The sequence below is a fragment of the Loxodonta africana genome, chromosome 6 (assembly GCF_030014295.1).
Source record: "Loxodonta africana isolate mLoxAfr1 chromosome 6, mLoxAfr1.hap2, whole genome shotgun sequence".
Lineage (NCBI taxonomy): Eukaryota > Metazoa > Chordata > Mammalia > Proboscidea > Elephantidae > Loxodonta > Loxodonta africana.
Genome location: NC_087347.1, coordinates 124,605,343 through 124,630,382, shown reverse-complemented (window position 1 = coordinate 124,630,382; position 25,040 = coordinate 124,605,343). Strand labels below are relative to the sequence as shown.

General features: G+C 47.8%; 1 protein-coding gene across 1 annotated transcript in view; it reads left to right on the top strand.

Annotated features, from left to right (window-relative positions):
• The window catches only part of SCTR (secretin receptor), a 97,993-nt gene extending 73,038 nt beyond the window's left edge, over positions 1 to 24,955 (top strand). The window contains exons 7-14 of the mRNA XM_064287454.1: positions 984 to 1,113; positions 3,129 to 3,282; positions 9,083 to 9,143; positions 10,375 to 10,444; positions 15,404 to 15,495; positions 17,056 to 17,182; positions 22,745 to 22,786; positions 24,311 to 24,955. Coding sequence (XP_064143524.1) covers positions 984 to 1,113; positions 3,129 to 3,282; positions 9,083 to 9,143; positions 10,375 to 10,444; positions 15,404 to 15,495; positions 17,056 to 17,182; positions 22,745 to 22,786; positions 24,311 to 24,481 — 847 coding nt within the window. The 3' untranslated portion in view covers positions 24,482 to 24,955. The remainder of the gene's footprint in view (positions 1 to 983; positions 1,114 to 3,128; positions 3,283 to 9,082; positions 9,144 to 10,374; positions 10,445 to 15,403; positions 15,496 to 17,055; positions 17,183 to 22,744; positions 22,787 to 24,310) is intronic.
• Positions 24,956 to 25,040: the final 85 nt, after the last annotated feature.

The window sequence follows — 25,040 nt, the reverse complement described above, 5'->3', positions numbered from 1 at the left end:
AAAAAGTATGGGCAGAACTAGGTCAGCCTCCTCCATTTCTCAGCTCTGCATTGGCCTCACCTCAGGTAGGCTTTCTTTAGGGTTGGCAGAGAAAACCAGGAGCAGTTGCAAGTGGTCACTGTAGCAGCTCAACACCACCAGGGCCGCAGAGAACCGACATCCCATTAGTTCCAGCGGAAGTCCTGGGGGGCGGTCGTCATAGGCCCAGCTTGGTCACATGCCCAACCCTGAGCCAATCACCGTGGCCAGGGGGTGGAGCCTTCTGATTGGTCGGGTCTGCCAGGAGCGTGAGAAGGTGCAGAGTCATCCCCACCCAGAGCTGGAACGGATTCTCGTAAGAAAGCCTGGTTTTGTTATCAGAAGAAGGCGAACAAGTAAAAGACTTCTGTCCCATACAGCAGAGGGGGGATACCGAGGCTCTGAGAGCTTAGAAGGTTTGCTAAAGGCCTTGTAGCTAAAGAGCGGCGCAGCCTGGGTCTGATTTCTCCCCGCAGCCTGTGTTCTCTCTGTACCGCACTGTCCCTCCCATTCTGGTTGCCTGTGTCCTCCTGTCCTACCTAAACAATGCTGGGAGCGGGGATGGTGGCAGGTCAGGGCAGGATATGATATTGCCCCTAGACCCCAGCTTTTGTTTTTGTTTTTATCATGGTAAAAATATGTATAGCAAAACACTTGCCCTTTGGACATTTTTTACGTGTACAATTCAGTTACATTAATTACGTTCATCATGTTGGGTAGCCATCACCGTTACCGTTTTTAAATTCCCAGCTTTTTTTTTTTTTTTAATTATAGCCTGAGACAGGGGAGACTGGGCATCTGGAGGTCTGGGTTCTCATTCAGGCTCTGCTAAGAGAGATGTATGACCGGGGGAGACCCCTGTCCGGAGGCTCAGTTTCCCCAGTGCACTGGGGCGGGAGCGTGCCTGGTGAGCCCCAGCTGGTCCTGGCTCTGAGCCCTGCGGCCCTGCATTCTGCCCCCTCCAGGAGGCTCCGCTGCACCCGCAACTACGTCCACATGCACCTGTTCGTGTCCTTCATCCTGCGCGCCCTCTCCAACTTCATCAAGGACGCGGTGCTCTCCTCGGATGACGCTGCCCACTGCGACGCTCACAGGGTAACATGCCTGGCTGCTCCAGAGCACAGCCTGGCCTACCTGCCTTCCCCAGGGTTGTGGCCCGCTCGTCCTTCCCCAAGTCCCTACTGAGGCTGGAGTTCAGGGGCCAGCGCTGGGACTCAGCCAGGAGGCTCAGGGAGATTCCCATGGCCCCACCACACCATCTGGGGCACCTATGGGAGTTTATTCGTAAACCTGTGGGGCCTGTCTCTCAACTCCATGTTTCCAAGAGTGAATTAGACACTCTGGGAATTAGTTACACAAACAAGGCTCCACCTTTCCCTACTCCTGCCAGGTCGTGGCTGTAGACAGATGGCCAAGTCTAGAAAGGGTTGGGCTTGGTTGTAGAAAGAAAAAGTTGATCATGTGCTGATGTTTGTGTACATGTGTCTGCAGTAAAATAATTGTATGTCATTAAATCTAACAGTCTTTCTCCTTCCAAATGCTCAGATGACTCTTAGCATTATTCATCCATGTGTCAGTTGGGAACCCCCTTTTGCTGCAAATGACACAAAACTGTATGTACCTCAGTGGCTTAAACATATGGGGCTTGTTTCCCATGATAAATACTTTAGAGATGGACAATCCAAAGGTGGCATCCTTATGCCATCCTTAGCCTAGGCCTTTGATCTCATACTTTACACTACATTGTTGCAAAATAGCTGCTGCAACTCCAGGCCTCACGTCTGTGTTCCAGGCAAGAAGGAGAAGAAAGATCAAAAGTCAAACATTTTTCCCTCTTTGGGAGGCTTTGCCTCTTCATTTGAGACGGGACACCCTCCCCAGTGACTCCCACACTTAAATGTAAAGGAAATGGGGAGACTAAGTGTTGTTACTATTATAGTCTCCAGAGCAGAGGCAAACAAGGGAGAAGGGACTGGAAACTGGGGATGGTTCAGCCAACCTAGAGTGCCTGCCACTTCACACCACTCACATCTGTAATTCCTTACAGAACTACTAAGTTCGTATTGTCTACAGTTTGTCGTGTGTGTGTGTGTGTGCGCGTTATTTTTTACTCAGACTGAGAAGTCCCTCAAGGTAGGGCCCATGACTCTCCCAGAGCCCTCTAGGATGAAAGAGGAACGCCAGACCAGGAGTCAGGAGACTTAAGTTCCGGCCCCACCCCCTCACTGACCAGCTGTGGACAAATCCAGCAATGCCCATCATGGAACCGTCTAGATTCAACTAAACATTCAGACTCACAGGCCGGCCCTGGCCTTGGGCCACGCCTGGAACCAGAGTCCCCAGGGCCTCAAGGACAGGAGGCCCCTCTGGCCCACGGACAGCACCAGCCTCTTCCATGGGTGTGTCCTCACAGCATGTGGTCAGCAGCCCACAGGCCATGTCCAGAGCTCCCCACTCCCCAGTGAACCTCAGTGTGAGGGCGGTACCCACAGAGGATGGGTGAGGAACCATGCTAGCATAGAAGCCTCAAGCGCCACAGGAACCAAGATCCCTAGACATAGCTCCCGGGTATTTTTACAAGGGACGTGCCTGTTTCAAGTGTCGCCGCATAAGGAAAGTCCAAAATTATGGCATCAGGTATCTATAGCTCTCCAGCCTGGAGGCAGTTTACTGGTTGGGGGCCACTTTTACTAGAAGCAATGTTGTCTCCTAACATAGTTGGCATGCCCATTCTTCATCTCTTTCCAGGGAAACCGAGTTCAGAAAGCACTTTGTTAACCCTTTGCTCAGAAGTCCCCTCCCCTCTTTGGCCTCAGCTTCCTCATCTAAAGAGTGAGGGAGTTGGGCAGTGTCTGACAGTTCTGCTGTTGAAGGAGTATCTTCCTTCTCCTCACTTGGCAGCCAGTTCCAGGATATGAACCCAGTTCCTGCTCCTGCAATGGCTCTTTGACCATCTTGATGGAACCTGCTGGCATGTGGACTTCCCCCTGAGGTCCTCTCTGTGGCTGTCCTCTGCCCACTACCACACCTTGTCACTTCCTTTGGGTCCGGCCACCAGAGGGAAGCCCACAGTCATCCAGCCTAGAGCTTACCTGCCTCTCTCTGTCCAGGTGGGCTGCAAGCTGGTCATGGTCTTCTTCCAGTACTGCATCGTGGCCAACTACTCCTGGTTGCTGGTGGAAGGCCTCTACCTCCACACGCTCCTGGTCATCTCCTTCTTCTCGGAGAGGAAGTGCCTCCAGGGATTTGTGGCCCTCGGATGGGGTATGTTTCTCCATGGTTATGTGGCTGTGTGGTAGGCAGGAAAGAGCACTGTGTCAGGAGCCAAAAGGCTTTTGTTTCTAGTCCAGCCGCACACTTAACTAACATGTATGCCCTCAATTTCTTTATCTGGCAAACAGAAAATAATAGCTGAAATTTAGCCCCAGTTTCTGGCACCCAAAGCTTTTCACAACTTGTTATCACCCAATAGTTGTAGACTCGTTTTCCTTAGACATTTCACTAGTATAGCCTCTTTCTTGCTTCCTTTCCCTACCCATTAAGATACTTTTAATGGCCAGTATCACAAAATCTGGCTTAGATTGGCTTTAAATATAGAGGAAATCAATTGTCTCATATAATTGAAAAGTTCAGGGATCACCAGCTTCAGGTGAGGCTCAACCCAGCAGCTCCATAATGTTCCTTACTGTCTCTCCACTTTCCTTCTGTGCCTCAGCTTTGTGGGTAGACCGGTGCTCCCAACGTAACTGCCAGCAGCTTCTGGACTACAGGCCTTCTTGTTGTATCCAGTGTGAGGAGGAAAGAGCCTGTGCCCTAGCCCTCCCAGCAAATATTCTGAGGCTCCGTTTGACTGGACCAGCTTAAGTCTCCTACACATCCTTGAGCCTGTCACAGGGGCCTGAGAGAATGGAATATGCTGATGGGCATAAGCTACTCAAACCACATAACTTCCCAAAGGAAATCCAGGATTCAGTTTCTAGGAAGGGGGGAAACGGCAGCAGGACCGCCTGCTGCAGACCTCTGTTACATCTCTCCCCAACAGACACGCTTCCCCTTTCCTTTCTGGTCAATGAGGATGATAACAGCTCCAGTTTCTTAGCACTTACCATGTGCCAGGCACTGCTGGGCTCAGCACTTTACATTCATCATTTAATCATCACAGCCACCCCCAGAGGCCTCCCAGGGAATCCTTGGCTCAGAGATGTGACACAACACGCCCTGCTCCCACTGTAGATGGGGGAAGATCCAGGATTCAAATCAAAGCCTGTTTCCAAAGCTCCTTAACTCTTATCCTGCTATTAACATCCAGCCATTCATCCATCCACCCATCCATCTACATACCCATCCATCCATTCTTCCACCCATTCATCCTTCTACCTATCCATCCTTCTACCCATCCATCCGTCCGTGTGTCAGTCCATCCATCCGTCCATCCATCCACCTATCTACCCATCCATTGTTAATTTGATAAACATATATGAGTTATTCATTGGGTTCTAGGCAGAGAGCCAGGTTCCCGGGAGTAACTCACAGGCTTAGCAGGGACAGGCATATGTATCAACCATTACCATCATCGGTTTCTCCTTGGTGCCCTAAGTAAGCAGTGCTGTGCCAGGGATGCCCTCCACTGCCTTTTGGCTTGTATGCATCCTTAATGCAGGGACCCTGTATCCCATCAGACCATCAGGGAAGCCACCTCAGCTGGCAGAGCTCACTGATTAGCACCTGCCCCTCAGCCAGTGGGAGCTTGTAGGGCCGAGTGGCTCTCCACAAGGGTCAGCAGACCCTGAGAGCCTGGGAGCAAAAGGGGTGTCATAAATCTGGCTAATAGAGGTCTGAAAGCTGAGCGGCCTAGGGGGCTGGGGCTCAGTGTATACATGAGTGTGTCCAACAGAAATAAAATATGAGCTACATATATAATTTAAATTTTTCTAATAGCCACAGTAAGCACAATAAAAAGAAACAGGTGAAATTAATTTCAATAATTATATTTTAATTAACCAAATATATCCAGTATATTACCATTTTAACATGTAATTACTATACCAGTACTAGGGCAGTACCAGTTACCATCAGGTAGACTCTGACTCACGTCAACTCCATGTGTGTCAGAGTAGAAATGTGCTCCGTAGGGTTTTCGATGGCTAATTTTTTGGAAGCAGATCACCAGGCCTTTCTTCTAGGTGCCTCTGGGTGGACTCAAGCTGCCAATCTTTTGGTTAGCAGTCAAGCATATTAACCATTTGCACCACACGGGGAACCCTTATAACCAGTATAAAAATTGTTAATGACATATTTTACATTCTTTTATTTACACTAAGTCTTTTAATAATTTATTTTGTGTTGTTGTTGAGAATATACACAGCAAAAACATAGACTAATTCAAGTTTCCACATGTACAATTCAGTGACATTGATTATATTCTTCAAAGTGTGCAACTATTTTCACCCTCTTTTTCCAAGTTGTTCCTCTTATTTAACATAAACTCTGTCCCCTAAGGTTCCTATCTAACTGCTGTTCTATCTAATAAGCTCTAGGTGCTGTTGTCAGTTTGATCCCATATAGACAGATCTTAAAAGAGCGTAATGCTCAATGTAGACATTCTTTACTAGTTAAGCTAACCTGTTGTTTGGTTTTAAGATGACTTCAGGGGATATTTTTGGTTTAAGGTTTAAAGATTATTTCAGGGTAATATTTTGGGGGATTCATTTAGCCTCTATGGCTCCAGAAATTCTGGGTTCGATTAGAATATGAAATTCTGTTCTACATTTTCCCCCTTTTGATCAGGATTCTTCTATAGATCTTTGCTCAAAATGCTCAGTAATGGTAGCAAACAGGGCACCATCCAATTTTTCTGGTCTCACGGCAAAAGAGGCAGTTGTTGATGGAGGCAATTAGCCACACATTCCGTTTCCTCCTTCTATTCCTGACTTTCGTTCTTCCTCTGTTGCTCCAGGCTAATAGAGACCAATTGTTGTGCCTTGCATGGTTGACTGCAAGTTTTTAAGACCCCAGGCACTACATCACGAACTAGGAGGTAGAACAGAAGCACTAAATACGTCATTAGGTCATTTAACTGGGATGTTGCATGAAAACATGACCCTAAATCTCCAAGCCAAAGAACTAAATTCCATGAACTGTTTGGTTGTACATAAGGAGCCTCAGCAGCTACTGTTTTTCTGTCATTGTTGTAAATATGTCTATCACACAACTTCGCTAATTCAACTTTTTACAGGTGTACAACCTATTGACAGCAACCCTACCCTTAAATATTGTGATTTTTCCATCACTGTAAACCAAAACTCAGCACTCCATAAGTAATAAGCCCGCTTTCCCCTCCCTCTTGCCCTTGGTAACCACTAATAAATTTGGTCTCTATATGTTTGCCTATTTTTGTCTTTTTATATAAAAGCGAGGTATATAATATTTGTCCTTTTTTGATTGCTTATTTTACTCAGCATAATGTCTTCAAGCTCCATCCATATTGTAGATGTATCAAGATTTCATTTTGCATTCCCACCAGAAATGCATAAGATTCCAATTTCCCACATCCTTGTCAACATTTGTAATTTTGTTTTTTTTTAATCTTAGTCATCCTAGTGGAAGTGAAATGGTATCTTACTGTGGTTTTGATTGCAACTCTGTGATGGCTAAAAATGTTGGGCATCTTTTCATGTGTTTGGTGGCCATTCAGATGTCCCCTTTGGTAAAATGTCTATTCAAGTCCTTTGCCCGTTTGTGATTATTTGTCTTTTTGTTTTAAGTTGTCAAAGTTTTATATATGTTTTGGTTATTAGATTCTTACCAGATACATGGTTTCCAAAGATATTTTCCCAGTCGGTAGTTTATCTTTCCACTTTTTTGGTAAAGTCTTTTGATGAGAAAAAGCTTTTAATTTTTATGAAGTTCCATTTATTATTTTGTCTTTTGCTGTTTGTGCTTTTATTATTATATTAGATAATCCACTGTTAAAAGCTAGGCCTGACAGTGTTGTGTCTGCATTTTCTTCTAAGAATTTTATGGTTTTAGCTTTTACTATTTAGGTCCTTAATCCATTTCGAATTTGTTTTTGTATATGGTGTGAGGCATGGATCCTGTTCATTTTTCTGCATGTGGAAATCCAGTCTCCCGAGCACCATTTATTGAGGAGACTTTTCTTTCCCCATCGAATGGACTTAACACCCGTGTCAAAATTCAGTCGGGCATAGATATGTGGTTTGTTTTTAGGCTCTCAATTCTATTCCATTGATCTGTGTGTTTATTGTTATACCAGTGCCAGGTTCTTTTGACCCCTGTAGCAGTATAATATGTTTTAAAACCAGAAAATGTGAGTCCCCCTACTTTATTCTCCTGTTTCAACATTGCTTTTTTTTTTTTTTAAGCTATTTGGGGCCCATTTGCTATTCCATATAGTTGAGAATTGGGCTTTCCATTTCTGTTAAGAAGGCTGTTGTAATTTTGATCAGAATTGCATTGAAGGGCCTGCATTGGCTGTGGAACAGCACCCACCTGTCATAGGGACCTCATCCTTGAGCCAGATTGCACTCTCATCTCCACCGACAGCTCAATGTTCCTGGACACTGTGCTACTGAAATTCTCAGCTACAGCATTTGTCCAACTACCGTGAATACTTCCTCAGCATTGAACAATGGCCAGGGGGAGAAAAAGAATTGCAATGAATCTGTAGATCGCTTTGGGTAGTATGGACATCTTAACAATATTAAGTTTCCCAATCCATGGACATGGGCTGTCTTTCCATTTATTTAAGTCTTCTGTAATCTCTTTCAGCAGTGTTTTATAGTTTTCATTGTATAAATCCTTCACATCCCTGGTTAAATTTATTCCTAGGTATTTTCTTTTCTTGGATACTATCGTAAATAGAACCGTTTCCCCGTTTCCCCTTCAGATTTCTCATTGCTGGTGTATAGACACCCAACTGACTTTGTGTGTTGACCTTGTTCACGGTCTCTGAAATCTGGGGTCCGTTTTGCACTTACAGCCCATCTATACTCACACCAGCCACATTTCAAGTGCTCAGTAGCCACATGTGGTGAGTGGCTACCATATTGGACAGTGGTAGACCATCACTTCATTCTGGCGGTTTAGCCAAGCATCCCAGTGGTACTGTTCTGGCCCAGAGCCCAAGTTCACCTTGGTTCAGTCGGGTTACACAGCTGACTATTTGGCCATGGCAGTGGCCACCTGGGGTGGTTGTCTATTTCTTATCCAGACTTCCAAAGAAGCCTCTCCCACCAACCCCACCCTCTCTCCTGCCTGATTCAGGTAACCCTCCAGCAGTGTCCCCCTGTACAGCACTTCCCTTTTGCCTTTATCTGTCTCTGACACCAGTTACCACCCTCAGTTACCACCCTTTGGCAGCTTTCCACATTACTAAAATGGGTCAACCTCTCTCATTCACTATTCTCTTCTTTTGCATTCTTTGCGCTTCCAGGTTTAGACCACTTCTACTTCTCTACTGTTGTTTTAGAAAGGATTCAGAAGGAAGTCAAGATAAATGCCAGTCTGCCATGTTTAACCAGAAGTCAGGAAGTGTTCTTGTATTTTATCTTTAAAATTCCTGTATACTTTTTATTCTTTGGTTCATAATATATTTTCATTTAAATATGACAGTGATAGTTTACATTACCAGCTAAACGGTCAAGCATTTTTTCAAACCAATATATGAATAAAACAGACACTTCTCAACTGGCTTTGTGCCACCAGCAGTTAGAGAAGGAGGTTCCACCAAGTGGCTCCACAGGCTCCAGGAGCTTGCCCCACAGTTCCCACTCCCTCCCTCCTTCTCTGCAGAGGTCCACTTAAGTCTGGCCCAGCCTTCCATGAGACGCCTAATCCCAAGTGGCCTTCAGGATCAGTCCAATCCAGCCTCAGTTTCCAGGGCATCCCTGGTACCCTTGAAGAACGTGGCTGTCCATTTACACAGAATAGAAAAGGGGTTTCCATGGAAACCAAACCTTGGTACCTGGTCTGGGGGTCCATAATTGCCTGTCCTGTTCCTCATATGTGTATTCCTCTGCCCCCTCCCCTTATTTTTAATCCTCAGGTGCCCCAGCCATCTTTGTTGCTTCGTGGGCTATCACCAGACACTTTCTGGAAGATGTTGGGTAAGCTGTAAGAAGGAGAGTTGTTGTTGATATGGTCCATTTCTTTGAACAGGAGAGACCCTTCTTTTGGGGCTATCTACAGAAAGCCTGTTTCTCATGTTGGGGGCTACAGGAGAGTTCTCTAGCTTGCCAGGCTGCACAACACCCCAGGTGTGTGCACACTGGGATGTGCTGAGTGCCTTCTCCAGACCTGCACCCTGCCAGGCCTCCTCTCTTCTCACCTGCCCTGCCAGCTCTGCGGTGAGGTCATGTGCCAAATAAGACCTGGGACACTGCAGGCAGAAGTTGCTTGGTGGAGGGCACTCTGGAAAGGACCAGCCCAGCCTTTCCTTCCTCCTGACCTCCCTCCACACCCTCTCCCTGGCCCTGGGTGTTCAGTCGGGCCAGGCGGGGAGCAGAGCAGCAGCATTCTCAATACCACCAGGTGTGACAGTGACGGGACAAGCCAGAGATTTCAGTTTTGTTCTCTAAAGGGGGGCATGAGGCATTCAGGGTGGAGGTGAGCCGAGGGAGGCCCACCTGGGATAGACACATGGACAAAAAGCTTGAAAGGCACTGGGAAGGAAGTGAGACATTAGAGAGTGCGGGTAAACCTCTCACTTGGGTAATGACACAACTACGCATGAGATCGGATAAGGTGTACGAGTGTCTTACCATCCAAGTTCAACTCACCAGCTTGCACTGGTACAAAATAATTTTTAACTGAGTGATTTTCCTTTTTTTTTTTTTTTTTGAAATCTGGATTTTCAACTTCTCTAGAGAAAAATGAAAGTTCTATCCATGTTTCTTATTTCCTCAGCTGGGGCAGAGTTGGGGCTGCCTTGGACCAGGTCCACCACTCTCCAGCTTGCCAAGTACCCCCACTAATGCCATGGATCTCGAGGTCCCATGTCAGTCAAGGCCCTCCGCAGGGTCTCTGTTAGCAGCTGAGCTCGCCTTCGAGCTCACCAGAGAATTCTGACTACCAGGGGTCTTCCAGTTCTCAGGTTCTATAGACGCTGCTTCCCCAGACACTCACTGAGCCCTGCGTGGGGGCGGGACTGCACCCACGCTCCCAGCAGCGCTCCTGGGCTGCAGGGGAGGAGCAAGCTGAGATGGTACTGAGCACACCAGCAGGGCTCCGGGCCGCAAATGAAGGACCACCTCAGGGAATACATCACCTAAGGGAATGCGTCTTTCCTGGGCAACCAAACTCCCCATCCTTGACTGTGCTTGGCTGTCCCTTCCATAGGTGCTGGGACATCAACACCAATGCGTCTGTCTGGTGGGTCATCCGAGGGCCTGTGATCCTCTCCATCCTGGTGAGTCCCATCCTCCCCTGAGCTGGGCTTCAGAGGGAGAGACCCAGCGGCGACTTGCCCCTGGGGCAGAGGCTAGTAGATGGGGCTAGCTTTACTCCCCTGGGTGCTGGGATAGATAAATACAGAGCCTCGTGGCTAGGGGGATGGGGGATTTCTTGAAGCTCCATGCCCCTAAAGAATGGTTGGCAGGAGGGGGTGCTCTGTCATCATGTGAGGGGCAGGTAGGAGGCACTGTCTTGCAGAACGTGCATTTTCCCTTGACCAGCAGCGAAATGTGGTGAGCAGGGCTTCTTGTCCCACACTGGCTCTGCTCTGGCCTGGGATCCCCCTTCACTGGTTCAGACCTTTCCAGGCATTCTCGTGCTTAGCTGGGAAGAGTCCCTGGGCCAGGATCACAGGAAGGGGGCAGCTGGGGAAGGCTGAGTGCCTTGTGGTCTTGGGAAGAGATGTGGGAGTGACTCTCATGGACGGGAGCTAGCGGGTCTCAACCCTGGCCACCCTTTAGAAACACTTGGAAGCTTTCTAAAAACACTAGTACCTGGATATTCCTGGCTCTTACTGCTCTGGGACGGGGCCTGGGCACTGGTCTTATTTTTAAGTTCCCTATTTCTTATGAGTCGGGATCGACTGGATGGCAACGGGTTAGGTGATCCGGCTCTGCAGACACATCTAGGCTAGGCAAATGCGCAGAGACCAGAGTTTATTAGTACTTGCCAGAGGCTCGTGGGAGGAGGAAGGGGGAGCTGTTGCTTAAGGGGCACTGAGTTTCTAAGGGCGGTGCCAAATTTTGGAAATGGATAGTGGCAATAGCTGCACAATGTAAACCCGTTGCCGTCGAGTCCATTCTGACTTATAGCGACCCTAAAGGACAGAGTAGAACTGCCCCACAGTTCCTGCCAACCATTTGCTTAGCAGCCGAGCTCTTAACCACTGCGCCACCAGGGCTCCAACATAGTGAACAGAACTAATTGTTTTGAGTAAAAATGGTTGAAATGACAAGTGGTTATATGTATTCTACCACCATAAAAAAAAAAAAATTAAAAACAAGAAGAGGGAGAAGGGGGACAGGGAGGAACAATTCTTGGATGGACTCAACCCTTCAGCTGGATCTAACCTCCACAGGCCGGCTCCGAGGGATGCTGGGTGCAGAACCTGTTTTCTGTGCCCTCCAAAGGCTCCCTGGAGTGGGGTGGGGGCATGCACCACAGGCACACTCGGGACCGGCCCCAGCTCAGCTCTGCCCTCCACACGGCCCTTGACTAACATGGAACCTCCGGATCCGTGGCATTAGTGGGGGTACTTGGCAAGCTGGAGAGTAGCGGACCTGGTCCAAGGCAGCCCCAACTCTGCCCCAGCTGAGGAAATGAGAAACATGGATAGAACTTTCAGCATCATGGCAACACAAAAACTACCACCTGACACACGGGCCTCTCTTCTCCTGCTGGCTGGCAGCATGACCTCATGGGGTGGGTGAGGAGAGGGACTATTCCATGACTTTTTTTCCCCCCCAAAAATAATGGAACTCACTGCAAAAAAAAAAGGAAAATATAAACATGGATCTTAAAAAAAGAGTAAAACACCAGTAGTTCCACCACCTAGATATATACATTGTGAATGTGTGCTTACCCTTCATAGTTTTGAGTATCGATGCCCTTCTTTTTTACTTTTTATTGTGCTTTAGGTGAAGGTTTACAAATCAAGTCAGTCTTTCATACAAAAATTTATACACACCTTGTTATATACTCCTAGTTGCTCTCCCTCTAATGAGACAGCACACTCCTTTCCTCCGCTCTCAATTTTCGTATCCATTCAGCCAGCTTCTGATCCCCTCTGCCCTCTTATCTCCCCTCCAGAAAGGAGCTGCCCACATAGTATTATGTGTCTGCTTGAGCCAAGAAGCTCACTCTTCACCAGTATCATTTTCTATCGCATAGTTCAGTCCAATCCCTGTCTGAAGAGTTGGCTTTGGGAATGGTTCCTGTCTTGGGCTAACAGAGGGTCTGGGGACCATGACCTCCAGGGTCCTTCTAGTCTCTGTGAGACCATTAAGTCTGGTCTTTTTAACAGAATTTGAGGTCTGCATCCCACTACTCTCCTGCTCCCTCAGGGGTTCTTTGTTGTGTTCCCTGTCAGGGCAGTCATCGGTTGTAGCTGGGCACCATCTAGTTCTTCTGGTCTCAGGTCGATATAGTCTCTGGTTTATGTGGCCCTTTCTGTCTCTTGAGGATACTCTTCCAAAACACACAATATAGTTTTGTATCCTACTTTATTTTTTAAATTAGGAATAGATGCAAACTGTCCCATGTCATTTGAAATTATCTGACAAACTGATTTGGTATGGCCTTACAATATTCCCTCGGGGGGCCGCGCCCTCACTGAGTGGACCCCATCTCCCTGCTGTGATTCTGACTTTGACAGCTCAGCTCAGAGAGCCAGGCTGAGGACAACCCATATGTGGTGAAGCCCATGCGAAATTGTTCACTACAGGTTAGTAAGTAAGCACAGGCAAACCCGTGCTTACCTTGCTTACTGGGTAATCCACTCCTGTCAGGGACTATAAATTGGAAAAGAGGCTTTGATTCTATAGTAAGATGCTGTGGGATTGGGAGAAAGAGAGATGCCGGACATAGCCAGAAGTAGAATCTTTGATGTGGTGAAAAAATGTGAAATTGTTAACTACAAATGATCTGGTAAGCAAGGTAAGCACCGTGCTTACCTTGCCCATTGGGTAATCCACCCTTGCACAAATGGTTCAGCAGTTGGCTACTAACCAAAAGGTTGGTGGTTTGAATCCACTCGGAGGCACCTTGGAAGAAAGGCCTGGCAATCTACTTCCAAAAGATCACAGCCATTGAAAATCCTGTGGAGCACGGTTTTCTACTCTGACGCACATGGAGTCACCATGAGTCCAAACTGACTCCATGGCAACTCGTAGTGATGGTGGTGGATTTCTGTTTTTTGAGGAAGTTGTGATTGAGTTGGCAGATGAATGGACACACACACAGTTTGACAGATGCATGCCTTTCGCCCCTTTAAAATACTTTAAATGCCCTTACACAGCAATATGGTTCCTAAAGACAGTAAGCATATCCAGGTAAGAAGAGTCAGGAAGGGGAGGTTATCCAGGATGGCTTCCTGGAGAAGGTGATTAAGCTGCAAACTGACTTCATAAGGAGTGGTTCTCAAAGTGTAGTCCCCAGACCATCACCTGGTGGTTTGTTAAAAATACAAAATCTTGGGCCTTACCCCAGATTGAAGGAGCCCTGGTGGTACAAAGGTTAAACACTCAGCTGCTAGCCGAAAGGCTGTCAGTTCAAATCCAGCTAGCAGCTCCACGGGAGAAAGACCTGGCGATCTGCTCCTGTAGAGATTAGAGCCTACCAAACCCTATGGGGCAGTTCTAAACCCTATGGGGCAGTTCCACTTTGTCACATGGGGTCGATATGAGTTGACAACACCCCAGATTTACTGAAGCGTAACCTCCAGGGGTGGAGCCTAGCAGTCCTCCTCTTAAGTCTGAGAAGCCCTGCTTTAAAGCCTCGCTGCTTGTTTTAGTTACTCAGGGCTGCTGCAACAGAGTACCACAGACTTAATGGGTTAAGACAACAGAAATGTGTTCTCTCAGAGTTTTGGAGTCCGAAATCAAGGTGTCAGCAGGGCCGCGCTCCCTCTGAAGCCTCTAGGGGAGGACCCTTCCTCACGTCTTCCTAACTTCTGATGGGGCTAGCAGTCGTCGCTCCTTGGCTGGTAGACGAACCACTCCAGTCTCTGCCTCCGCCTTCACGTAGCCCGCTCCCCTGTGTCTCTGTGTCCACGTTCCCCTCTTCTAAGGACACCAGGTCACTGGATTGTTGTTGTTAGGAGCCATGGAGTCCACCCGACTCCGGGTGACCCCAAATGCAGCCTGGTCTTTTGCCATCCCCATAACTGATTGCAGAATAGACCCTCGCGATCCACAGAGTTTTCACTGGCTGATTTTCGGAACTAAATTGCCGGGGGCCCTTTTTCCTACTCCACCTTAGCCTGGAAGCTCCGCCAAACCCTGTTCAGCGTCACGGCAACACACACACCACCACCTGACACACGGATGGTGGCTGTGCAAGAAGTGCATTGGCTGGGAATTGAACCCAGGTCTCCTGCACAGGAGGTGAAAATTCTACCATGGAATCGCCACTGCCTCAGCCATGGGATTAGGACTCACCCTAATCCAGTATAAACTCATTTGAACTCGATTACATTTGCAAAGACCCTATTTCCAAATAGGTCACATTTACAGGTGCCAAGGATTAGGACCTAAACATATTTCTTGACAGGGACACAATTCAATCCACAACACTACTCAAAATGTATTCCAGAGACCCGTAGTATTGGTATTACCTGGGAACTTGTTAGAACTGCAGAATCTCAGGACCCACCTCAGACCTGCGTTCTGACAAGATCCCCAGGGGCTCCCAACGTACACTGAAGTGTGAGAACACCGAAAGGGCTCCTGATGCCTGCTGCTCCAAGGCAGCCACCATCTGCCTGTCAGTGAAGGCTTCTGTGTTGCGGTGATGCTGAACAGGTTTCAGAGGTGCTTCCAGACTAGGATAGACGAGGAAGAAAGGCCTGGTGATCTACTTCTAAAAATCAGGAAATGGAAACCTCGTGGCGGGGAGGGGATGACGAGGGCATCTGGCAACGATCTGTGCTGCAGCTGAGCAGACCCTGGAGTTTTGCAGCCCAGTGGTAGGAGGAGGTGTTGCTCCAGCCACGGCTTTTAGGCTGCCCACCATCGGTTTGTTTCAGCAAGACTCTGGGGAGCCCGGGAAGGGGGCAGTAGTGATGAGCTACCCTGGATGTGATGTCTACAATGCTTTCCTTGTGCTCAAGTCCAGGGAACAGGACCAGGAGAGCTGGCAGCTGGCAAGGAAAGCAAAAACGCCTTCTTCAGCCCCACCTCTGCCTTGTGTTTTGTAGGTTAATTTCATCCTTTTTATAAACATACTAAGAATCCTGATGAAAAAACTTAAAACTCAGGAAACCAGAGGAAACGAAGTACACCATTACAAGTAAGTGTGAAGACCTAGACACACCCAGTCATTCGGCAAGCATTTATTGTCTACCTAGCTTGTACTGGCACTATTGGGAATGGAGGAAAAGGGAAAGTTGTGGACCTAGTCCCAGGGCGTTTGCAATGTCAACAGGGGGCAATGGACACCAGCATGAACCCTTAGATACTGCCCTGGGGGTGAGGATTTAAGAAATCTCAGGCCATTCTTATCCTTGGAGCAAGGCTGGGGAGTCTGAGGATGGGCTTTGGGTGGGGGGCACATTGTTGTTTTTGTTGTTGTTAGGTGTCGTTGAGCTGATTCCAACTCATAGTGATCCTGTGTGCAACAGAACGACACACTGCCCTGTCCTGCGCCATCCTCATGATGGTTGTTATGCTTGAGCCCACTGTTGCAGCCACTGTGTCAGTCCATTCCATTGAGGGTCTTCCACTTTTTCACTGACCCTCTACTTAACCAAGCATGATGTCCTCCAGCGACTGATCCCTCCTGATAACATGTCAAAAGTATGTGAGACTTAGTCTCCCCATCCTTGCTTCTAAGGGGCATTCTGGTTGTACGTCTTCCAAGACAGTTTTGTTCGTTCTTCTAGCAGTCTGTGGCATATTCAGTATGTTTCACCAACACCATAATTCAAAGGCATCAATTCTTCTTCGGTCTTCCTTATTCACTGCCCAGCTTTTGCATGCATATGAGGCAATTGAAAACACCACGGCTTGGGTCAGGTGCACCTTAGTCCTTAAAGTTTTTTTTTAATACTTTAAGCTTTTTAACACTTCTAAAATTGCATGCAAGATTGTGTAGGTAGGTGTGTTTTTCAGGGGAGAGTGATCTTGCTTTCAATACATTTTCAAGATATGTGATCCAAAAATATTTTAAAACTTCTAAGAAGGTAAAAAGAGATGTTAAAGACAAATGACTGTCAGCCAGAGGTTTTCTCATGATGTTTTGAGTTTTGAGGTAGAGACTTCTGGAGGCTGCAGCAGTGGTCAGGTTACTCAGTGACAAATTTTCCAGGGTGTCCCAGGAGCAGAGGTCTCCAAAGTCGGTGGAGCTTGAGATGTGGGAGAAAGCTGCCAGATAAAAACCAGGACACATTCTGAAATTAAAATTTAACTGGGCATTCTGTATTTCTATTTGCTAAATTTGGCAACCCTAGTCTGGGAAGAAAATAAAAGAACTCCTTATAGAAAATATGACCTAAGCAATAAGAAAGCTAGCTTTGCTAATAATATGTAAGATACAGAGTGGCAGTAATACCTACATATAATTTATAAATAAATAAAGTTATCTAGGTGGGTACATGTTCAAATTGTTTTACAGGTAGAGAGGCAAGATCAGAAAGTTTTGGGGACTGGCCATGAGTTGATAAATATACCTGGGTGATGTGTATGTGGGGGTTAGAGATATTCCAAAGTAAAAAAAAAAAAAAGTTTGGGGGCCACTGCTGCAAAACCCCATGCACTCAGCCTCAAGATGGGGTCTGAAGAGACAAGACTAGGCCAGGAGAGAGGGGGGCTCGCCACACAGCAAGAGACTTCAGTGGCTCTCTGTCCCCAGGCGGCTGGCCAAGTCCACCCTGTTGCTAATCCCCCTCTTTGGAGTCCACTACATGGTCTTCGCCTTTTCCCCAGAGGGCGCCATGGAGATCCAGCTGTTCTTTGAACTGGCCCTTGGCTCATTCCAGGTAAGCTTTGGGGACTGTAACTTTACACTCAAAAGGGACGTTCTTTCTTTCTTTATAAAGACACGGAGGCCCCGGAGACAGCAAGCCAGGGTTCCGGAAGAGTCCAGCATGAGGTTCGAGAAGGCAGTTGCCTCATTCGTCAGGGACCCAAGAGAAGGAGGGGAAGGACCTCACTGTGCTGTGTGACCCAGAGTGGGACCCGAGCTTACCACCAGTCAAACACCAAAACCAACCAAACCCAGTGCCGTCGAGTCGATTCCGACTCATAGCAACCCTACAGGACAGAGTAGAACTGCCCCATAGAGCTTCCAAGGAGCGCCTGGTGGATTCTAGCTACCGACCCTTTGGTTAGCAGCCATAGCACTTAACCACTACGCCACCAGGGTTTCCACCAGTCAAATGGGGTGGGATATAAACAAAGCAGAAAACAAGGAGAGAGAGACTGACTCCAGGGAAAACAAAGTAAAAGCATAGCATTATGTAGTTCTCAGTAGCATGGTTGTTGTTGTTAGCTGTGGTCAAGTTGGCTCCGACTTGCGGCAACCCCATGTACAGCACAATGAAACGTTGCCCAGTCCTGCCCCATCTCCTGACCAGTGGTATGCTTGAGTATGTTGTTGCGGCCACTGTGTATTTCAAGTGCCTTCCAATCTAGGGGGCTCATCTTCAACAATAATCTGTTGTGATACATAGGATTTTCACTGACTAATTTTCAGAAGTAGATTGCCAGGCCTTTCTTACTAGTTGGTCTTAGTCTGGAAGCTCTGCTGAAATCTGTCTACCATGGGTGACCCTGCTGGTATTTGAAATACTGGTGCCATAGCTTCCAGCATGATAAAAACCATTGCCAGTGAGTTGATTCTGACTCAAAGCGACCTTGTTGGACAAAGTAGAGCTGCCCTATAGGATTTCCACGGAGTGGTTGGTGGATTCGAACTGCCAACCTTTTGTTTGGCAGCCGAGCTCTTAACCACTGCACAACCAGGGCTCCTCCAGCATACAGTAACATGCAAATCCTCATAGTAAGACAAACTGATAGATGAGTGGCCACCAACAGCATATACATAGTCAAAATACTGTAAACACTGACTACTGAGACATCAACACGGACAGAGGGAAGGCGGTGGGGGATGAGCAGTGGGGGTGGTGGGGTGTTTCCAAGCATGCAATATCCACATCTTCATAATGGGAAGTCCATAGAAAGTGCCCCAAACTAAACAATCCGGAAGTAGCAACATCAGCATATTATTTATAATCAGTTAAGAGTTTCAAGTGGTTGCCTCCCAGAAACAGGAAATGGGGCGGGGGTGTCAGGAGGCTGCTGTTTTTTGATACAAGAATCATTTGACTCTGTAAAATCATGGGCATATACAACTTGTTCTTTAAAAAAAAAAAAACCTTAATAAAGGGATGGAGAATCACCTATCGAGATGTTGTAAAATTAAAAAAAAATAGTAAACATATTGGGACAGAAGGGACCTTCTCTGGGACTGATCTGAATTCCAAATTTCACAACGTTATTTATTTACTCATAGCTATTTCCTTTCAAACATAATGTGATGCAGCTTTCAGGAAAAAAAAAAAAAAAGCAAAAGAGGACAAAAATAAAATAAGGACATGAGGGGGATCAGTGAAAAAAGGAAACAGAGCCAGAGCTGAGTTCATACACAGAAACAAATTTGATAAAGTCCCATAAATGTGAGATAGGTGGATCATAAGTTTGCTTTAGAGCCTGGCAGCTAAAGCACAGACAGAAATGCAATGGGTTTCAAGATTTATAGTATCCATAATATAAAATTTTAAGGCATCCCTGGGTGGCGCAAAAGGTTAACACGCTCCCCTGCTAGCCAAAAGGTTAGAGGTTCGAGGCCATCTGAAGGCACCTTGGAAGAAAGGCCTGATGATGTACTTCTGAAAAATCTGCTTTGGAAAACCCATGGAGCACAGTTTTACTCTGACACACATGGGCTTGCCCTGAATTCGAATTGACGCCACAGCAACTGGTAGGGGTAGAAATAAATAGAGCGCTATCAAAACAATAGTTCCCCGAAGAAGCCCCGTGATGACAAGCTTTGAGATCTGAGAGAAACGTCTCCAACGCGTTTTCCTGAGAAAGCCAGCCAGCCAGCCAGTCTTCGACAACGTTGCCACGGTAGACGGAATCCTGCCAGGGCTGGCGGCATAGCCTGAGTCCTCCTCCTGTCAGCCGCGGGTTCTAGCCTCACTGGGAACATATGGGTGAGTGCAGTCAGGTCTTGCCCTAGCCCGCGCCTTTAGACCCCGCCCCAGGGTTCTCCCTGCTAAAGACTTGGAATCCTAAGAACTGAGCGGCGCCCTTGCCCAGAGCCTCCACCAGGGCCTCGGACCGCCAGGAACCCACTCCGGTGTAAGCCGCCATCCCTTTTATCTCCGCCAGGGGGCTCCCATCCACACTGCTCTTGCAGCCATCCATAGAGGCGGCGAGCACAATGAGTTATTCCGCCCATCTAGCAAGTGGGGAGTTGAGACTAGACAGGTAAATGGCCTTCATCAAGGTCACAGAAGTGGGAAATGACTGCGCTGAGAGCATAGAGACGTAGATTCGGCCTCCTTGCATGGACAGGAACTTTCTGTCCCCCAGAGTTGGGGCTTCTGGTTGGAGGTGTGGGACACCCAGGTTCACTCTGAGGAAATGATTTGTCAAGAGAAAATCAAAAGCACTTTCTTAATGTTCTCACATAGACAAATTTATAAAGTAAAAGGATCTTGAAAGATTTTTTTTTTAAGGAACTTTCCCCCCTTCCGTTTTTTGGAAAAGTTTAACAAGGGGTCGGCAGTTCGAATCCGCCAGGCGCTCCTTGGAAACTCTACGGGGCACTTCTACTCTGTCCTATAGGGTCGCTATGAGTCGGAATCAACTGGACGGCACTGGGTGTTTCTGGGAACAAGGATTGGAGCCACTTGTGTGCAGATTTAGAAGAATTCCCCAGTGCAGCCATCTGGTCCAGAGTTTTCTTTGTTGGGAAGTTTTTGATTACTGATTCAGTCTCTTCACTTGCTATGGGTCTGTTGAGATCTTCTCTTACTTCTAGAGTCAATGTAGGAAGCTTATGTGTTTCTAGGAATTTGTCTGTTTCCTCAGTTATGTAATTTGTTGGTGTGCAATTGTTTATAGTATCCTTTGATGGTAGTTTTCCTCTCTACAGAAAAAAAAGTCTGTTGTAATGTCCCCACTTTCATTTCTATTTTTAGATATTTGCATCTTCTCTTTTTTTTAGTCGGTTTAGCTAAAGACTTGTCGATTTTATTCATCTTTTAAAAAGGAATCTTTGTCTTTACATAGATATATATATACCCTGGGGGCACAGTGGTTAAGAGTCCGGCTGCTAGCCAAAAGGTCAGCAGTTCGAATCTACCAGTCACTCCTTGGTAGCCCTATGAGAATGGTTCTACTGTGTCCTATAGGGTCATCACAAGTTGGAATCAAAACAGCAACAGGTTTATACACACACACACACAAACTTGTTGCTGTGTAGTTAATTCCAACTCATGGCAGCCCCATATGTGTTAGAGTAGGGCTGTGCTCCATAGAATTTTCGATGGCTTTTTTTTATTTTTTCAGAAGTAGATCAGCAGACCTTTCTTCCAAGATGCCTCTGGGTGGATTCAAACCGCCGATCTTTTGGTTTGTAGCCGAGCAAAAAAATGTCGTCCATATATAAAAGTGAAGAGAATAGTATAAGGAGCCCCATGTAACCATCACGAAGCTTCCACAATTACCCATGTATCCATGGCCTACCTTGTTTCATCTCTGTCCCCACCCACTCCTCCACATCGCCCACCCCTCAATTATTTTAAGCAAATCCTAGCCATCATATTATCTGTATGTATTTCTAAGGAGCCCCGGTGGCACAGTAGTTAAGCGCTCAGCTGCTAACCAAAAGGCCAGTGGTTCAAACCCACCAGCCACTCCACAGGAGGAAGATGTGGCAGTCTGCTTCCGTAAAGGTTACAGCCTTGGAAACCCTATGGCGCAGTTCTACTCTGTCCTAGGGTCAGTGTGAGTCAGAGTTGACTCAGTGGCAGTGGGTTTGGTTTTTTTTGTGTGTATATTTTTAAAACAGGGGCTTAAAAAGGAACACACACAACCCCAATCCCATTATCACTGTCATACACTTTAACAAACTAGTTTATAAGCTTTTTCTGATTGTATAATATTTGCTTATTAGAGAAACGTTGGAAAATAAGGAAATGTAAGAACAAACACACAAAATCATCTATGATCTCATAACCGAGAAACAGCCTCTGATAAAATGTTGGTGTATTTATTTCTTGTTTTCTATTCATGAAGACACACGCACATATAATTGGCATCATGGTGTGTTTCGTATCCTGCTTGTTTTGCTTAATTCCCTCTCATAACCGTCTTGAACATTTCTCCATGTCATTTAAAATGCTTCAAGAACTTCATTTTCGATGATGGTATAATAACTGTGGAATTTATCAAGCTTGCTGGCCCATGTGTGGCATGCCCTCTATAAGCCTCGGGAGGAGCTAACTTTCCCTCTCCCTGGCCTCCTGCTTCTCCCTGAATGCAGTGAAAAAGTGTCCCTGGGTCCCAGGACCTAAGAGCCAAGCAGACACAACTCCAGTCCTGCCTTACCTCTATGATGCGGGTCCTCCCACATACCTCCTGGGACTTAGGCCAGCATTCCAGAATCCCCCAGTTACTAAGTGGCCAGGTTGTGTAACAAATCCAGATATGCTCTGTTTCAAAGCGGGCCTTTCACTCCGTCTGTCTGGCCACCACCACCTCCGCCAGTTGCCACTGAGCCGACCCCAACTCATGGCGACCCCATGTGTGTCAGAGTAGGACTCTGCTCCACAGAGTTTTCAATGGCTGATTTCTCAGAAGTATATCAGCAGGCCTCTGGGTGGACTCGAACCACCAGCCTTTCAGTTAGTAGCAGAGCATCATCCCAGGGACCCTCACAAAGCCAGGGAACATAAAGCACAGGAGCCAGAGGAACCCCTAACCCAGGAGATCCATCACCTGTCCCTCAAACACAGAGGTCAAACCTGCTGCTGATGACCTTTTCAATTTAAATGAGTTGCCGGTGTTTAAATGGCTCCAGATTTCCACGACATCTTGAATGACAAACTCCACAAAGATTATGGTCTCAAAAGGCCAGCCTGGTTGACTTGCCTCTCCCACTGGACCTGGCAGGCATCAGGTCCCTTCTCGCAGACAGGCCGCCTTACTCAATGTGACTTGCCTGGCCCCATGTCTTCATGTTACTGATACTACATGTGTGTGAGGTCCTATGCTAGACACTGGGGATGGGGACCTGGTCTTTGCCCGCAAGGAGCTCACAGTCTGTGATGCAGGCATAGCCAGGGCACTAGTGGGGAGGGCAGGGAGGCAGAGGAGGTAGCCCTACTTTGTATGAGGTGAGAGCCATGATGGGAGAGAGGCCAGAAGACCCGGGAACACTTCCTCCAGGAGGGAAGGGCTTGGGGGAGGAGCTGCCCAGGCCAGCCTGAACACCTGAGCTAACCCCCTGCTCTATACTCCCTCTGTAGGGCCTGGTGGTGGCTGTCCTCTACTGCTTCCTCAATGGGGAGGTGAGTGTCCGTGGCTGCTCGGTGCCTGGGAGAGCTCTCTGTCCACCAGATTTCAGTTCAGGGAGGGTGGTGGAAAGGGAGACGTGAAGAAGGGGGTTGTGGGGTCCAGGCTGGGGAGGCCTGGGCCTTGTGGCTTGGGCCTGGACACCAGTCTCTGTGGTCTAGAAATCTGAACTCATTAACACACATAGCAGAATCACCAGAGGGCTTGCTAAGACAGACAGCAGAGCCCTGCGTGGGGCAAATGGTTTATGCTCAACTGCTAACTGAAAAGCTGGCAGTTGGAAGTCACCCACTGGTACTGAGGAAGACAGGCCTGGTGATCTGCTTTCTGTAAAGATTACAGCCAAGCAGACCCCGTAGAGCAGTTCTATTCTGTAACACATGGGGAATGACGGTGGGTTTGGTTTGGTTTTGCTGGGCCCTAGCCGCCGTTTCGGAGTCAGCAGAAATTCGGCAGGCCTGGGTTGGGGCCTGAGAATGGGTTTTAAGAAGCACTCTGGGTGATTCTTGGACACGGTCAGGAAATGCAGGAAGAAGGTGCAGGCACCCCAACCAGATACCAGGCTCTGCAGCCTGCTTCATGGGCAGACCTCAGTATCCCCAGGCGTAAAGTGAGGAACTCAGATGAAATGCCTGCAACTCGGTCCTCAGAGGCCTTCAGGTGAGTGTGGACTCACTCCCTGGGGGCTGCACACTTCCTTGGAGGACTTGACCCTTACACAGAGCGTCTGGGTCAGTACACAGGGCCCTGGCCCAGGCACACTATGCAATCAACACGAGTTGAACACAGTATTACACATGAGTAATACCTTTCTGTGACTGTTGACTCTCTACCTAGTTCGCCACGCTTGAATGGGAAGAACCTCTGGTGTTTTCCAAAAATCAAACATCATGCGTGGCCTCCAAGGCTTCAGATGTGCCGCCTTAGCTGAGGATTTTGAAGGAAATTTCTCAAGAGCAATTTTCTGACTCCCACGTCCCTTCTGTGCTAGGGTGATTTCATGGGAATCAATTGTCCCGAATGATCTCTGTTTGAGTTCTGCAGTTTGTGAAACAAACCACGAGCCCCTTCTTCGGGACACTATGAAATGAGACCTCAGATGGAAATGCTCAGGGTAGTCGGCCTTCAGTAAACCAAAAAATAAAAACCAGGTGCTCTCGAGTCGACCCTCACGGCAGCCGTATGTGTGTCAGCATAGAACTAACTCCATAGGGTTTTCAGTGGTTGATTTTTCAGAAGTAGATCACCAGGACGTCCTTCCAAGGCACCTCTAGGTGGACTTAAACCTTTCAGTTAGCAGCCTAGTGTGTTAACTGTTTACAGTGCCCAGGGACTCCTAGCCCTCAGTAGCTACGGGATATTGGTGATGGGAACGGTCAACCACGTGGCCTGTGGGAGGGGCAGGGTAACCAACTGGGCAGGAGTGGCAGGGCCTGTGCAGAGGCCCCTGTTGGGAGTGAGTGGGGCTCTGGCCACAGGTGGCTCTTCCCTCCTGGGCTGAGAGCTGTCTCTGCGGACAGGTTCAGCTGGAGGTTCAGAGGAAATGGCGACAGTGGCACCTCCATGAGCTCCCCATGCATCCTGTGGCCCTCAACTCCTCCTTCAGCAATGGCACCAGTGGTCTCACCCACAGCACCAAGGCCAGCATCTCAGAGCAGAGCCGGGGCACCTGTAGGACCAGCGTCATCTGAGAGGCATGAACAGAGGCCAAGAGGGGAAGAGCGGTTCAGGGGTTCCAGGAGGGGCAGGGACAAAGTCTGTATAGGGTGAGATTTGGTCATGCATCTGTCAGTCTGCTTGCCCTGGTGCTGTGGCTCAGTCCTGACCCTTCCTGCTGGAGAAGGGCTTCCTGACCCTCAGCCCCACCTTCAGGGACAAGGTGGAAGCCCAGTTAACAAGAGAAATCGAGGACCTTTGGCCCTAGGCAGGCCCTCCCCCGTCCCACCGTAGCTCACCTGCCCAGCAGCTCTCACTCATAGCCTTCCAAGACAGGCTAACCTGAGTCACAGTGGAGGCTGGGGCCCCAGGTCCCACAGTTGCCTTTTAGTAATCCTAAGGAGGCCTGAAGCACACCTCTGTTCTTACCACTCCTTCCCCAGAGGCAGATAGAGCAGGGAATGGACATTTTTGTAGATGAGAAACAGGTTCCCCAAGGTCCTGTGACTTGCCCATATAACGAGGTGGCAGTTAGTCCAGGGCCTTTTTATTTCAAATCCCGTACTCCGAGGCTGTGTCTGGGCTTTCCCTGGC